At 46.1% G+C, this 15,729-nt stretch overlaps 1 protein-coding gene across 3 annotated transcripts in view; it reads left to right on the top strand.

Moving 5' to 3' along the window:
* SPTBN2 (spectrin beta, non-erythrocytic 2) overlaps positions 1–15,729 on the top strand; it is an 89,699-nt gene that overhangs the window by 40,950 nt on the left and 33,020 nt on the right. For all 3 annotated transcript variants that reach the window (XM_033174451.1, XM_033174448.1, XM_033174449.1), the window contains 7 exons: positions 7,021–7,172; positions 11,742–11,915; positions 12,517–12,608; positions 12,896–12,976; positions 13,319–13,434; positions 14,211–14,323; positions 15,449–15,636. In XM_033174451.1, the coding sequence (XP_033030342.1) occupies positions 7,021–7,172; positions 11,742–11,915; positions 12,517–12,608; positions 12,896–12,976; positions 13,319–13,434; positions 14,211–14,323; positions 15,449–15,636 (916 nt within the window). The remainder of the gene's footprint in view (positions 1–7,020; positions 7,173–11,741; positions 11,916–12,516; positions 12,609–12,895; positions 12,977–13,318; positions 13,435–14,210; positions 14,324–15,448; positions 15,637–15,729) is intronic.

The following is a 15,729-nucleotide window of genomic DNA, read 5'->3' on the forward strand; positions in this document are numbered from 1 at the left end:
ATTTACTTATTTTTGAATGGTTTGCACCCTGCCTTTCAGTCAAAGGTTCCAAGTCGGCTACCCATAATAAAAAAAACCAGAATAATTCAAAAACTTATGTTGCATTAAAATTGTAATTTTTAAAAAATATCCAGATAGTGAAACTGCAGTAAAAACAGCAATAAAAAAGTAAAACAAATCCTCCTTCGGGGAGCCATAAAATGACCTCCTTTCGACACCAAAAAAGCGAGCAAAGTAAGTGTCAGCTGTGGGTCTCTGGGGAGAGTAGTCCGCATAACTGAAAACGTTATCGCCCACTGGGTAGGGCTGTTGTTCCACATCGTGCAGTCCCCCCCCCCCGGTCACCCCCAGCCTATTTACCTTGCCAAGGTTTCACCCCCAAGTTTCTGGGGCAGCATCCACCACCACAGTATGATCTGGGCCCAAACTCTTTTTGGTGTTGGATTCCCCTGAAATGTTATCCACCGTCCTTCATTCTATGTGAGCAAAGCAGGTCAGTGTTATTTTCCCTCGCTGCTTAGTTATTGCAGAGTACAGAGATGTGCTCTTGTGAACTTTGTCGTGAAATTACACAAACTTAAGGGTCCTTTTCGCAGCAGCGGTTACTGACAGTAATACTACATTACCAGCTATATACTGTGCTAATTCAACACCTGCGGTAAGAAAGAAACCCGGAGTTCTGATTAAGCCCAAATTGAATAGAATCAGATTTGCTGATCAATTCTCATTCAGCACTTTCCCCTGGCAGCCTCTCTTTGGAAGTCTTTTATGCTGAAGCCTGGTGGCTGACTGAGGTCATCAGCAGAGTATCCTGGGAGAGGGAAGTTGTCTCCCACTGGTTTCTGAATATTGCCGTTTTCAGTGTCTAATATGGGCCCATATTGAAGTGGTGGCTTATATCATGTTGGAGGATGACCTGGTGTACAAGTCGCTGATGGTATATGGCTGGTTTTATTAGAGCCTGCAATAGTGTTGCCTCGTTGGAAATGGGGGACAGAACTGGTGTCAAGGATTGCTGTGGCATCTAGTCACTGAATTGTTGGTGGTAAGGTGTTTTAGATTAAGGGGCTGCCGAAGGTCTTTGGTTCAATCCTCAGCATCTTCAAGTAGGGCTGAGAGAGGCTCCCTGCCTGCGATCCTGGGAAGTTGCTGTCAAATACTAAACCAGATGAACTACTGGTCTGACTCATTAAAATGCAGCTTCTAATGTTCCTGTTTAAATTGGCCATTTTCCTGAACTTTGACGACTGGAGTCTTACATTTGTTTCGTTTTCTGGAAAGGTCATAGCTTTGCCTGTTGAAAGTCCCAGGTGCAGTCCCCAGCATCTGCAGGTTGAGCTGACGGAGATCACAGCCTGGAATTTATTTATTTGTTGCATTTATATCCCTACTTTTTGTCCAAGGAGCTCAAGGTGGCATGTGTGGTTTTCTCCCCTCCTCAATCAACCCCCACAACAACCCTGTGCAGTAGCCTGGGAGCATGTGACTTGCCCAAGGTCACCTGGTGAGCTTCCTGGCCGAGTGGGGATGTGACCCTGGTCTCCCAGTACTCTAACCCACATATCTCACTGGCTCTCATTCTTGACTGCTGCTCCTAGTCAGTGTAGAAATCACAGAGACAGATGGACCAGTGATCTGACTTTTGTAAGGAATGTTCCTACGTCCCCTCCCCAGCTTTTGCACTGTGGAGAGACAAGGATCATTGTCCAGGATGCTTAGATCACAGAATATACTTCTGTCTTAACAGCTGGAGGGGGTCCTTTATCAGTCTCTAGGGTGAGGGGGGTGATTGGGGGAGTATGCAGCAGCTTGCAGACAGCTGAGGCTTCTTGAAATGCTATTCGGCTCAGGGTTAGCAAACAAGCCCTGCTCTGACACGTCCTGGTGACTCAGGCATAAGGGCAGGCTGAGCCCTCCGTTGCCTCTGCATGCACCGTGAATGCATGCATAATGTCTGTTGGGTCGAAGCACAGGAGCAGCACCTGCCTGGGCTGTAGGGCAAATGCCAGCTGCAGAGAAGATCATTAAAAGCAACAACCCAACAACACATGCCCACAACAGCAACAAACCCCAAACGCAGGACGACTCTGCAGGCCATGTTTCACCAACCCGGTGCCTTCCAGATTGTTGGACTACAACTCCCATCATCCTGTGCTGAATGGGGTTGATAGGACTTTTTGGCCAAGATGCATCTTGGCCAAAAGTGCACCTGGTTGGCAAAGGCTCGTGTGGCCCTAATCTGAGCCAGGACTCATCTTAGGGTACTTCCTTCTGCAGCGGCCCAGAGGTTTTGGCCCTGGAGGATGTGAGAGAAGAGTGCTGGAGAGAATGTACCAGTGGCAGTGTGGTATAGTGGTTAGAGTGTAGGACTGAGACCCTCAGCCATGAAGCTCACTTATCACTCAGTCTAACCTACCTCACAGAGTTGTTGTGAGTATACAGTGGGGGAGAAGGAGAACCGTGTGTGGCACCTTGAGCTCTTTGGAGCAAAGGAGAGGTGTAAATGTAATAAATAAATTACCCTCTAAAATAAAGGATAAGCCAAGGAGGGGTGGAGTGACTGAGGCCTGCCTGTGTCCTTTCCTTTCGGCTTCACTTTTCTTACCCTGGAGCCAAACACTTGCTGTGGTTGCTTTGCATTGTATGCAAACAAGGTGGACGGGGAAAGAGGTGTTGGAGGCAGGACTGCTGGCATCTCTCAGCCCAAGGCTTAGGGTCCAGAAAGGTGATGTGCGGGCAGAAGCAAAAGCTCTTTTTCCCTTTTATAGGGTTAAAAATGCACCTCCTTTTCTAGTTGCTACACCCACCCCTCTTGGACTTGAGCTTTACAGGTCTGCATCAGCTGCCACTTCAAGGTGCTCACATTAGTTTTTAAAGCCCTAAACGACTTAGGCCCCAAATACCTGAAAGAGCACCTCTCCCTACACACCCTGCCAGGTGTCAAGATCAACAGAGGGGGCCCTCTTGGTAGTTCCTTTTCCCACATAAGTTTTAGGGCATGGCCCGGGACAGGGCCTTCTCTGTGGCAGCCCCTAAGTTTTGGAACTCTCTCCCTGCAGAGGTATCTCTGGCTTATCCCCTATGCAGCTTTCAACAAATGCAGAAGACACATCTCTTTACCTTGCCATTTGACACCCAAGATGTGTGTTTTTCAGAGGCGCTCCCCCCCCCCCCCATTCATGTGAATGCAATTTGCTTTAACTGTTTTTATTCTTAAACTTTAAATTGCTGTAACCTGCTACGGGACCTGACAAAACACTGGCAGTACATTTAGTTGCTATTATTATTATTGTGAAAAATCAGAATACTATAGAGGACCCAGGTGTCCTGGCTACCACTTAATTTCTCTTCCTATCTCCTGTGTACTAGTATAATTGCTTCTGAACTTCTACAAAGCTTGTTTGTGTGTGTGTGTGTGTGTGTGTGTGTGTGTAGAAACAGGCAGGTACTGATGGGCAGGCAGGAGCTGCTTGTGTTTTTTGGTAGTAGGGCAAACATGATGGGAGGTTTAGCCCAAAATATCTGTAGGGCTGCTGCAAAGTATGGTAAATTGATATTATTGAGTGTTGGGGAGAGGAGAGGCTGAGAAAGAGTATATTACCTAAGGTTCCCTTCTTAGCTTAAGGCAAGGAGCAAGATTTGAACCAGTTCTGAACAGCAAAACAAAGTAGAACAGCAGAATGAGGCCTAGCTTGCTGAAAGGAACTAGGGGGTTGGGAATAAGGGGATTGTGTGTGGGGGGGTGGGGGTTGTCTGGTGTATAAAGACTTGCAGAATATATCCTTTAGTGGCTCCTAAAAGTTAGCACCAAAGCCCTTCCAGATAAGTTAGTTAACGATTACTGGGAACGCCAAGATTGGAAGCCAAGAGATGTTAGCAATGTGGGCTGCCAACCAATTAACTTGTTTTTCTAGTTGATCTGATTATCAATGAATTGCTTAAAAGGCAGATAAAGTAAACCTGTGTGTTACAAAATCATCAACAGATTCCTTATGGAGATATTGAAAGAACTGTGTGAGAAGTTACTTGGTTTATCAAACTAAATGGCCACACTATGAATACGTTCACATTACTGCCATAGAGCACAGTGAAGAAGTTGTGTGTGACCCCCCCCCCCCGGCACCCTGCATTTCATACATCTTCCTTCCCCAGCTGTTCACATCAGCACAGACTGGCCTCAATTCCTTTTCTGCTTGTGTACACATCAGTGAGTGAGGATGTATTTACCCTATGCAAAGGTGTTCACACCTTGGCTATAGACAGAACAGTTTATAGACTCTAATCGGTGTGAAGCTGGTTTTAGAAGCATCTCAAACAGTAGTATCTTATAGTACTGTACAGGATACATATGCATTTTGGATAACATCATGTGAACCCAGATTAAAAATCCAGCATTGGAAATGCTGTGAGTGCACAATCAACAGAAATGCGTACATGGCATCTGCTAGAAGGAAGTACCACAATTAACCCCCACCCTTTTCTTTGTCTTGTGATGTACCACAACCAAAATAGCTTGAAAAAGTGTACCCTTCTCCAGACACACAGATTAAAATTCATGTAGCAATTAAACTGCCCCCTCCATTAATCAAGAAAAGCTTTTATAGCTAACCTGCTGGTTGAACCAATGGAAAAGCCTGCGGTTCTGCTTTGTTTTTCATAGTGCAATCTTATAAATGCCTACTCAGATGTAAGCTCTATTTCCAGCGCAACTTACATGCAGATAATGTGCATAGGATTGCAGTTCAAATCCTTTTATTAAAACTCTCAGTGTGTGCATGTTTGTGTGTCATTCCTTTTCTTTTAAAAAATATGCACTCAATGCCATCTTTCTGCCCCCCAAAAGTGATTTACTTTTAATTCAGAGAATGAAATTAAGCTTTTCAATCCATACAAGAGCTGGTTCTTAAGAGTTGTGCATTATTGATACCTTGGCTCTTGTATTTTTTTATCACCTGCTTTCTACAGCGTTGTGGCTTTCTTCCAGAGCAGGGATGGATAACCTTGTGTCCCCCAATATGTTGCTGGACTACAGCTCCCATCATCCCTGTCTGTTGACCATGCTGGATGAGGCTGATGGGAGTTATAGCCCAACAACGTCGAGAAGGTACCAGGTTCCCCATCCCTGCTCTGGAGAAGGCAGCTTCTCTTCTCGACGAGACAGGCCACCCCACCCCACCCATTTTCTTTCTACAGAAAACTTTCCATAATGTAGGTTCATTCTGTGCTATCGTGCAGATACAGGGCATTTTTTAAATATACACAGCGATGGTCACATGTGGTTGGTTCAGCAGAATAAATCCTTGCAGGACTTTTATCTCTTGTTCTGGGTCATACTAAAGCCTTGTTCAGATAGTCTGCAAACAGTATGGAAATTACCAGTGCCAGCTCCAGGTTTATTGGGGGTGGGGTGGCTTGAAGGGCTCCTTGTGTGGACCCTCTCCTCCTTGCTGCCACCACTGCTTTCCATTTGTATGCCCCCCCCCTTTCTGGGCCCAATCCTTAGCCAGAGGTTGTATGCAAAGCAGATATTCTGTCACTGCTGTAAGTGCCCAAATACAGAGTCCAAGTGAGTGGACTCAAGTGTGTGGTTCTTTCTGAAATGCCCATATCCCCAGGGATGTCAATAACTGGGAGGGAAGGGAAGGGAACATTTGATTGGCCCCTGCCCACTTTTATTTAAATGTGAAACACAATGTGTGGCCTGGGAGCTTGCTCTAGAGAAACTGCTATGACACCACAAGCAGTTCAATGCAAACAGGGCCCAAGGGAGGTCAACAGTGAGCAGGGAATCTCCTTTTTAAAAATGGAGGACACAGCTGAATTTGCATGCTATTAGGATTTGACCATCAAAGGCAGCCTATACACAAACAGAAATAAATACAAGTTGAGGGATTGCTGTTCTTCTTCCTTGCATAGTGCAAAATGATGCCAAAGGCTTCAATCAGGTAAACTTAACTCAATGGTGGGGAACCTGCAGTCCTCCAAATGTTGCTGTATTATAGCTCCCATTACCCTGTGTTGGTGGGGGCTGATTGGAGTTGTAGTTCAACATCTGGAGGGCTACAGGTTCCCTATCACTGTCACACTTTTTATTTATTTATTCTAGCAAGCCTAACCAGACACATAGTTTCATTATCTATGTTTGTTTTTTAAAAGCTTTACTGATTTTATCCGTGTTTTTATTGATACTCATTTCATGTATGCTTGATTTTTTTTTACTGTTTTGCACATTTCAGCTTTGTTTTGATCAATAGTTACGTGCACCACTTACAGAGCTTGGGGATTAAGGGATTTATTGGTCTTTGTGATTACACATTATCTGAGTCTAAGCTGCATTGAACTCCATGGCTTACTTCATCTGAAGGGCCACAAGGTCTGCATCCCTGATATTAGCCAACAGAGCACACAGGAAACTGCCACTTGCCAGATCTGACTTTTTTTTTTACCACTATTGTCTACTCTGACCAGCAGTATCTGTCCAGGGTCTCGGGCTGAGAAAGGTATTTCACCTCCAATCCAACTGTTTTAACTGGAGGTGTCAGGGATTGAACCTGGGACCTTCAGCATGCAAAGGCTACAGTTCCCTCCTGCAAATAGAATTACAGTAGGTTCATCCGTGGGGTGTTTCAGCCCAACATCGTCGTTTAAAATAGCAACATGCATTCCCCTGATCCTCCACCATGTATCCCAGGTTGTTGGTTCTTCCATTCAGGATGCTCTCTTGGTTCCATTTTTCAACATTCTGCTGCTGAGAGTTTCCTCTTGGGCAGATGGAATGTTTTGCAGACATTCTGTGACATCAGAAGCAGCTCAGCCAATGGCTGCTGGGGGCTTGCAGGCAAAAGGCAGATTTTGAGAGGGCCACAGAAGTTATGAGCTTCCTTACTGGGAAGGGGTTTGTATTGTAGAGAAGGAAGACTCTGGAAGCAGCCTGTTGTGAGGAGCCCTGAGGCAGCTGGTTCTCATGAAGGCTGCATTGAAGTCTCTCCTACTCTGAGCACCACATGCTTTATCTTGCAGATGAGCGAGAGGCCGTGCAGAAGAAAACCTTCACCAAATGGGTCAACTCTCACCTGGCTCGGGTCACGTGCCGGATCAGTGATTTGTACAGCGACTTGCGAGATGGGCGGATGTTGCTGCGCCTGCTGGAGGTGCTCTCAGGGGAGCAATTGGTGAGTGGTCAGAGCAGTAGCATCACAGGCCTGGGGCTGGGGGCCAGCTTCCTAGAACTGAAGCAACACAGTGCACTAAAACCTCAAATCTGCAGTAAGAAAAATTAAGTGTCAATGTATGCATTAAAAAAAATTCTTTGGCAGGGTTATTTTTAAAGATGGTGCCTCTCAAGGGCTTATTGATATATTTTCAAAGAACAAAAATGAAGCAGTAGTACAAAGTAGTAACGTGCCAAATCCAGTACTTTACACCTGTTCCTCCCCTTCGTTTCCTAAACTTTCTATCCACTCATCTATTCGCAGGCTTCCTCCTAGGAAAGGTGATAGGCAATAAATTCAGTATTGGTTAAAAAATAAAGTTATGGTTGGTTTTTTATTTTATTTTAAGGAAGGGCTTCTTCATGAAACATTCAAGAAATTTAATGACTTAACCAGGAGAATATCAACATTTTTGCAAGCACGTTTTAAGTTAGAACAATAGGCTTGAAAATGTGTCATCTCCCCAGGGGATTGCCTGTCCTTCACTGACAGTGATTTTGTGTGTGAGTTGACAGTAAGAATGCAAATTGTTGATGCTCCTCATTCTCACAGCAGCCATTTTGCTGGTATTATCATGTTATAATGGATGCCTGATTTTCATCTTCCAAAGCAACTACTCTATCCGAACTTAAAAATGGAAAGCATAATGCTTGGTGGTCAACAAAAGACGTTTAAAGACTCCCTCAAGGCAAATCTAAAAAAAAAGTAGTATAAACACTGACAATTGGGAAACACAGGCCTGCGAGCGCTCCAATTGGAGAACAGTCTTTACCAAAGGTTACATGGGCTTTGAAGACACTCAGACTCAGGATGAAAGGGAGAAACATGCTAAGAAGAAGGCACATTTGGCAAACTCTCACCATGAGCAACTCCCTTCTGGAAACCTATATCTCCACTGTGGAAGGATGGGAGGGGATGGAATAGGGTTTTTCTTAACAGCTCTCAGCACCCTTAACAAACTAACTCCCAGAAGCCATGGCTGCTTAAAGTGGTATCACAATGCTTTAAAAGTATGGTGTGAATGTTGCCTAACTAAAATGTTTATCTTGTAAGGAAGCTAGTGTGGTCTGTACTTTTCCTAAAATACACCTCACCTGCTACTGATGCTGTCTGACATCTTATGGGCACCCACCTAATGAAATTTTGATATAAATTAGTTATTTCTGCACTGATTCATAAGCACAATATGAGAAATCATTGTCACCATTATTATTCCTACCAGTATGAGAACGTCTGTTTTTCCCATTATTTTTTTAATTGTGTAAAACTTGAGATGGAATAATCATTTTGTACTTAGAGGCTTTTCCTATTCTGAGGCCTCAACTGTAATTTTGTGTTTGTGTGTGCAAATCTAGCTGAGAGAAGATTTATGCTTCAACAGAAATGAATATAGCAGCCTCCAGCTGTGCTGGTTTGCATCAAACGAACTAGATAAATAATTTTACAGAATGCCTTGGCGTTTCCTCAAATACACGTAATTATTGGAAAACTCAGTTCAGGTGTATTATACAGTTTCATAGCCCCCCAAAACTTTCATTTCCTAGATGTCGACTCATGGAAATGCTTTGCTCAAGATACCCATTACTGACGAGGACCTTAAACCACGTGTCTACAATGCACACACACAAAGTGGTGAACTACAATGACATCACCCAGTGGTTGTGACTGTGTATGCCCACAGGTGTGGCAAATTATTTGTGCTGCACCGTCTCAGAGAAGTGTATTATTTTGTTGAATTAATAAGGGATCCTTTGAATGGCCTGCTGTATGGGAACAAATCTCGCCAGACTGTTGGGATAAAACCTAGTGATGACTGGTTCTCATGTCTCTGCCACGTCTCCTTAAACCTCTCCAGGCTAGGCCAACCTCAGCCCCCACCCACCCCTGAATAGAGAGCCAAGCACCTGTTCCCAGAATTCCACGCTTCGCCTCCCTCGCAGCCGAAAGGAAAACAGCCCGTTCCCAGCCCAAGTGAGGCAGTTTTTCCGGTTTCCAAGCAGCCTGGCAGCTAGACTGTCTCTGCCTGGCAGCTTGGCAGGTGCTTCTGTTATGGCTGCTGAATTCCCTGGGTTGTATTAGCAGAGAGACACTGAAGCATGCTAGAAGATGCTGGAGGTCTGAGGGATTATGGGAACTAAGCAGGTTTAACCAAGGTTTTGAAGGGCTACAGCTCAGTGGTAGAGCACCTGCTTTCCAAGCAAATAGGCCCTGGTTCAATTCCCTGGATCTCCAGGTATGGCTAGAAAGGACTTGGAGAGTGCTGCTAGCATTGGGTCCTTCAAGGAGCTCAAGGTGGTGTACATGGTTCTCTTCCTCCCCATTTTATCCTCACAACAACCCTGTGAGGTGGGTTAGGCTAAGAGACTTGACTGGCCCAAGGTTAGCCAGTGAGCTTCATGGCTGAGCTTGGTCTCTCCCAGGTCCTAGTCCGGTGCTCCAACCACTACACCACGCTGAAAGGATAGTGGTGGCACTGAGTATCCTGAAAGTGAAGTGCTTAGATTGCCGCAGCGGGCGAGAGGACGGTGACCTAACGATACCTGAGACGCTACAGGAGGGATGAGAAGGTATTGGGACTCCCAATCCCCATCAGCCCCAGCTGTCAGCACTTTGCCAGTGGTCAGGGAGTTGTAGTCCAGTAAGTAACCTCTGTAGGGCCCAGTAGGTTCTCCATCCCTTGACACCAATCGTGTTTGGAAAGATTTCAACATCAGCAGAAGACGAATGAATGCATTTTAGTCCATGAAAGGCACAATCCTGATTTAATCGGCGAGAAATCAGCAGTGCATTGCATCCTAAAATGACCCTTGGGGAAGGGAGAAATAGAAGGGGTGCGAGACGAAAAGCAAAGTTCTTAAATGGCATCAGTGGGTGACTTAAGAGCCTCCCTTTCATGTCCCAACCTCCGCTCCTCTTCCCATCCTCAAGGCCTGTGCTGTCATTTTCTCCCCGCAAACTCTACCCGCCCAAGCAACAGCCTGTTTAAGGGCAGGAGGTTTGCTTTGCAAAAGGAGAGGACATTCTTCTCATAGGCAGGGCACTTTCTCTGCCCCGCCTTCAGGGGTTTTGAACCTCAGCGACTCCTCGGGCAACTCTTGTCTGGGAATGTCGTGTAGGAAGGCAGCTCCGGTGCCAGTCCAACCGGCTCCCTGGCAGGTGCAACCCTGGTGTCTTCGCGCCAGGTATACTCAGAAGCAGGCGGCAGGACATGCTGGGAGGGGTGGTGGTGGAAGCACCTGACTGGGTTGCAAGGAACAATTAGGACTTTCCATGAGGAGGAGGAGGAGGTGGTGGGTTGGTACATGCCAGCAGCATCCTGGCTAAGGGAGGTGCACCTTCTCTTGCACACACAGTCGCTAGCTAACTATTTTAAAGTATCCTTTTTGCCCCACCTTCCATTACAGGATTGCAATATATGTGCTAAAGAGTAAACTAGAATGAAAACAATCAAATAGATAAAAGTGGCAGATCAAATAATAAGTGAGCTACTAAAAGCTGGTTGGTTTTTTCTTTTTTCTTTTTTTTAATAAAGCAATAAGTTAAAAAAAAACTGGCACCTAAAACATCTCACATTTAGTGCCTAATGAATCATTAAACTGTAGAGCTGGAAGGGACCTTGCGGATCATCTAGTTCAACCCCCTGCAACGCAGGAATATGAAGCTGTCCTATACAGGGATCGAACCTGCAACCTTGACACGAGCTATCCCAGCTGGCATGAGCTAATGAACATGAAAGAAAGTCAGGTCTCTGTGACTGACTGGGTGGCCCTGGCCTTATTTATTTTATCCGTTGCATTTATATTCCGCCTTTTGCTCCAGGGAGCTCAAGGTGATATGTGTGGTTCTCATTTCATCCCTGAAAGGTAGTTGAGGATGAGAGGCAATGATTGTCACAAGGTCACCAAATGAGTTCCGTGGCTGAGCATGGATTTGTTCCCTTCTCTCCTAAACCATAGCCCAATACTCTAACCTCCGACACCACCACTGGCTGAGCACATGCTCTGCATGCAAAAACTCCTTGGCTCCATCCCTGGCATCTCCGGATAGTGGTGGGAAAGACCTTAGGAACATAGGAAGCTGCCTTATACTGAGTTTGACTGGTGATCTTTCTAGCTCAGAATTGTCCACACTCACTGGCAGCAGCTCTCCTGGGTTCTCTGGCAGCCCTTCCTCACATACCTACAATTGCCAGAGTGGTTTAACAACCAATCCCCCGTTCCAGGGAACTTGGGGAATTGTAGCTCTGTGCAAGGAATAGGGGGCTAATGGCAACTCTCTGTACCTTTAACAAACTACAGCTCCCAGAATCCTGTGGGGGAAGCCATGACTCTTTAAAGTGATGGTGTGCTGCTTTAAATGTTTGGTGTGAGTGTGGTCTTGCATCCTTGGGATTAGAAATGGTAGGTGTGCTTGGCAGAGGAAAAGCACTCTGCACCAGCTCATGGGTACTACACTCATCCCCTGGCAGAGTTACTGGTTAAAATTAAGGCCTATTTCTCTCTCTTTTTCCTCTCACTGCGCTTTCATTAGCCGAAGCCAACCAAGGGCCGGATGCGCATACACTGCCTGGAGAATGTGGACAAGGCCCTTCAGTTCTTAAAGGAGCAGCGTGTCCACCTAGAGAACATGGGCTCACACGATATTGTTGACGGCAACCACCGATTGACCCTGGGCCTCATATGGACCATCATTCTCCGCTTCCAGGTACAACCTGAGCCATGCCTTCCCCCCCTTAAAGAACTTGCCTTGATTTCCCCTTGACTGGCTCCCCGAAATGTCAGCTTCAAGAAGGACCCCTCTCTCCTGCTGTCCATTCCCTGCAACTAGAGTGATACATATACTGCATTTCCATGGGAGTGCAGAAAAAGCATGTTGTTGTAGTAGAGATGCAGAATTCCACTTCTTCAGCTCCTCTGCCTTACTCTCGAAAGTGGGTGGGGAGCAGGTTTCTAGCCCTCATGGCTGCAAATACTATCTTAGAAGCATGTGTGCAGAAAAACAGCTAAATAATAATTTCAGCAGTTGGCAGGCAGCAGAAGTGGCATCAGTCTTGTTCTCCTGTTCTGTCCACCAGCTAGCAAAAAAGCCAAATTCTGCAGTCTGCCTGAAACCTATACAGGGGTTATGTTCTGGGGGGTCTGTCCAAACTGGCTTGCTGAGCGGCAAGACCTTCCAGAACATGATAAGCAAGGCAGAGGGCTTTCCTTCCTGAAGCAGGAAAACCCAGCATGGAAAGGTACCACTGTGTTCTGCCTCCAATAGTGAAAGGAGAACTGAGTTATTGTTATTCTGTCTTCTTTTGCAGATCCAGGATATCAGTGTGGAGACAGAAGATAACAAGGAGAAGAAATCTGCCAAGGATGCCTTGCTGCTTTGGTGTCAGATGAAGACAGCTGGGTAAGGGAATAAGTGGGGGACTGTGAGCCCAGGGGTTTCCCCTTCCCTGTTTGGGCTTGAGGTTAGGAGCTGGTTGCCTCTGAGGCTAAATCCAGCTCAGCTAGATGTGACACAACCAAGGTTTAATATTACTACACTTGGATGTTTCAAGAAGCCAGAAGGGGAAATATGCATTTCAGTTGTAGTGACCTGTGTTGAATGTTCAAGGGAGGGCTGGGTTCAAAAACGCGAAACAAAGCAAAATAAATAAGCCTATTCCCTGCCTGCCCCCGGCTGTGTGTTTACAGGTACCCAAATGTGAACGTCCACAACTTCACCACCAGCTGGAGGGACGGCCTGGCTTTCAACGCAATTGTCCACAAACACAGGTCAGTGAAGGTTGGTTGGGGCCTGTCATGGCTTGGTAGCAGCTTGCTCCATCTTGTATGCTTTGTGGGAGGGTAAGGCTACCAGCCACAAAGGGTATGTTCCAGCTCCATTGTTGGCGGCAATACAACTCTGAATACTAGTTGCTAGGAATCACAAGTGAGGAGAGTGCTGTTGTGCTCAGGTCCTGCTTGTGGGCTTCCCGTTGGCTGGCCACTGTGAGAACAGGGTCCTGCACTAGATGGGCCACTGGCCTTGTCATGAAGTAGTGATTCTGTGAGCAAGTATCGCTGATCTAGCAGGCTGTTCTTATGTTCTTATGCTTACTTTGGTGTCCTCATCAGGCCAGACCTGATAGACATTGACACCCTGAAGAAATGCAACGCACACTACAACCTCCAGAATGCCTTCAACATTGCCGAAAAGGAACTGGGCCTCACCAAGCTTTTAGACCCTGAAGGTGAGCTCAGCAGGGAGGACACCTGGATCTCTATTCCTGTTTGTCTCTGTTGGCTTGGCCACATGTTTGTTTGTTTGTTTAAAAGTAGCACAAAAAAGAAACCTAAGTGGTTTGAAAAAAAAGAAGAATATACCTTAAAGTTATCAGTAAAAGTGAAAATTAAAAGCAGATTTTAAAACAGTCAAAACGGAATTAAAACCAGCAGTTTAAATAGCTTAAAACACATGTCAGCTTGTACATGTCAATGGGCAAGGAGTTCCAGAGTGTAGGAACTGCCACAGTCTAAAATTGGTTCCTTACTAGTGCAGAATGAACTTGTAAAAGTGCTAGTTTTGCAGAGGAAAGTGGTTGAGTGGGTGCATACGAGGTAAACTGGTCCCAAGGGCTTTATATACTAACAGTTGCACCTTGAACTTGGACCAGCAAAAATCAGCAGTGAGTACAGATTTCTGAGCTGGGGTGTTATATGCTGACTGGATATCATATCGTGCCTGTCAACACTCTAGCATTCTGTGCTAACTGCAGTTTTCAGGCAAAGCGCAGAGGAAGCCCTACAGAGAGAACATTGCAGTAATCCAGTATTCAAATTATCAGTGGCTGCACTACTGTGATCAAGCTTTCCTGGTCCAGGAATTAGTTGCAGCTGCCATGCCAGCCAACCATTGTAAAAGGCACCTCCAGCCTTCGAGGCTCCCTGGGCCTCTAGTGACAATGAACAAACTAAAATGATGGTGGTGACCATCTGGAAAAAGAACCGTTCTTCCACTTCTTTCTAGATGTGAACGTGGACCAGCCTGATGAGAAGTCCATCATCACCTATGTGGCCACTTACTACCACTACTTCTCCAAGATGAAAGCCTTAGCCGTGGAAGGGAAACGGATTGGGAAGGTACCATGAAGAGGGCTGCGGTGGGAGCTGGGGAGTGCTGGGAGCCAAAATGCACTTGGATTCCAATGCTACCGGGATTGCAGGAAGAAGGGCAGGCATTTGAGGAGATGGGTGATATATTTTGCTGGGACAACCTGTGTGCAGGAGGTAGCTCGGTTGGTTAGGACGTGCTGCTGATAATGCTAAGGTTGCAGGTTCGACACCTATATGGTACAGCTTCATATTCCTGCATTGCAAGGGGTTGAACTAGATGGTCTTCAGGATCCCTTCCAACTCTAAAATTCTATTATTCTTCTAATTCTAAAATTCTATGATTCTTAAGTGCAGAAAAAGCTTTCAGTCTTCACCAAACTCGTCCTCAGGGTGGGGTGAGTGGGTGGGAAACAATGCAGAATATTAAAAGGATATTTTAGGTGCTTTTAAAAGCACAACTCCAGATCTTACACCAGGAATGTCTATTCTGTGTCCCTCCAGATGTTGTTGGACCTGCAGCCAGGGATGGTCAGGGATGGTGGAAGTTGTAGTCTAGCAACATCTAGAGGGACACACAGTCCCACATCTCTGGTCCCCTTCCCAACCCTGCCATGTGGTTTGCTCTGTCTCAAAACTCAGCTCTGCCATCTATCCAGGGCAGGACTGGACCACAGCTGAGCTATAAGGAGCCGAGTTATAGGTAAGATTAGATTGTTTTATCCATTTTGGGACTGTTTGGAGCAGCTGGTCTGCAAGAGAGCCTGGTTTAGATCAGATTGGATTATTTAATCGCACTTTTCTGGCCCGAAGACTCCCAAAGTGGATTATAAAATTTAAAAAGAATGAAACAAATTGGAAAGCCAAACAGCACCAGGTCTGGGCATGCTCAAACATTCACCCTTGCCCACATTCTCCCTCAAGAAAGGCTGGGTAAGAGAAGGCAGCATTAGTCACTGTTTCCTAAAGGTGCTTGTAGCAGCCAGAGGTAACGTAACCAAAAACTGCCGGCACTTCAGATTGGGCCAGGATGCAAATTAGGCAGCCATTGCAGGTGAGGCAAGTCTAGACCAATATGCTTCAAGGAAGGGGTGCTGGTCTTTTGGCCATCAGCCCCTTCCCAGGGTGTCTGAGTGATGCAGGTTCCCGCAACAGGTCCTGGACCATGCCATCGAGGCCGACAAGCTGATAGAGAAGTACGAGACACTGGCCTCTGACCTTCTGCAATGGATTGAGCAGACCATCTTGACACTGAACGACCGGAAACTGGCCAACTGTCTGAGCGGAGTGCAGAACCAGCTGCAGGCCTTCAACACCTACCGCACTGTGGAGAAACCCCCCAAGTAAGTTCTGGCCTTTGTGGACCTGGCGGTGAGTGAGGAGGAAGATATTCAGTGGGGTCATGATAAATCACAGGTAGGGAGCCTTAGGCACAG

This window comes from Lacerta agilis, chromosome 17 (genome assembly GCF_009819535.1).
Source record: "Lacerta agilis isolate rLacAgi1 chromosome 17, rLacAgi1.pri, whole genome shotgun sequence".
In the NCBI taxonomy this organism is placed as follows: Eukaryota; Metazoa; Chordata; class Lepidosauria; order Squamata; family Lacertidae; genus Lacerta; species Lacerta agilis.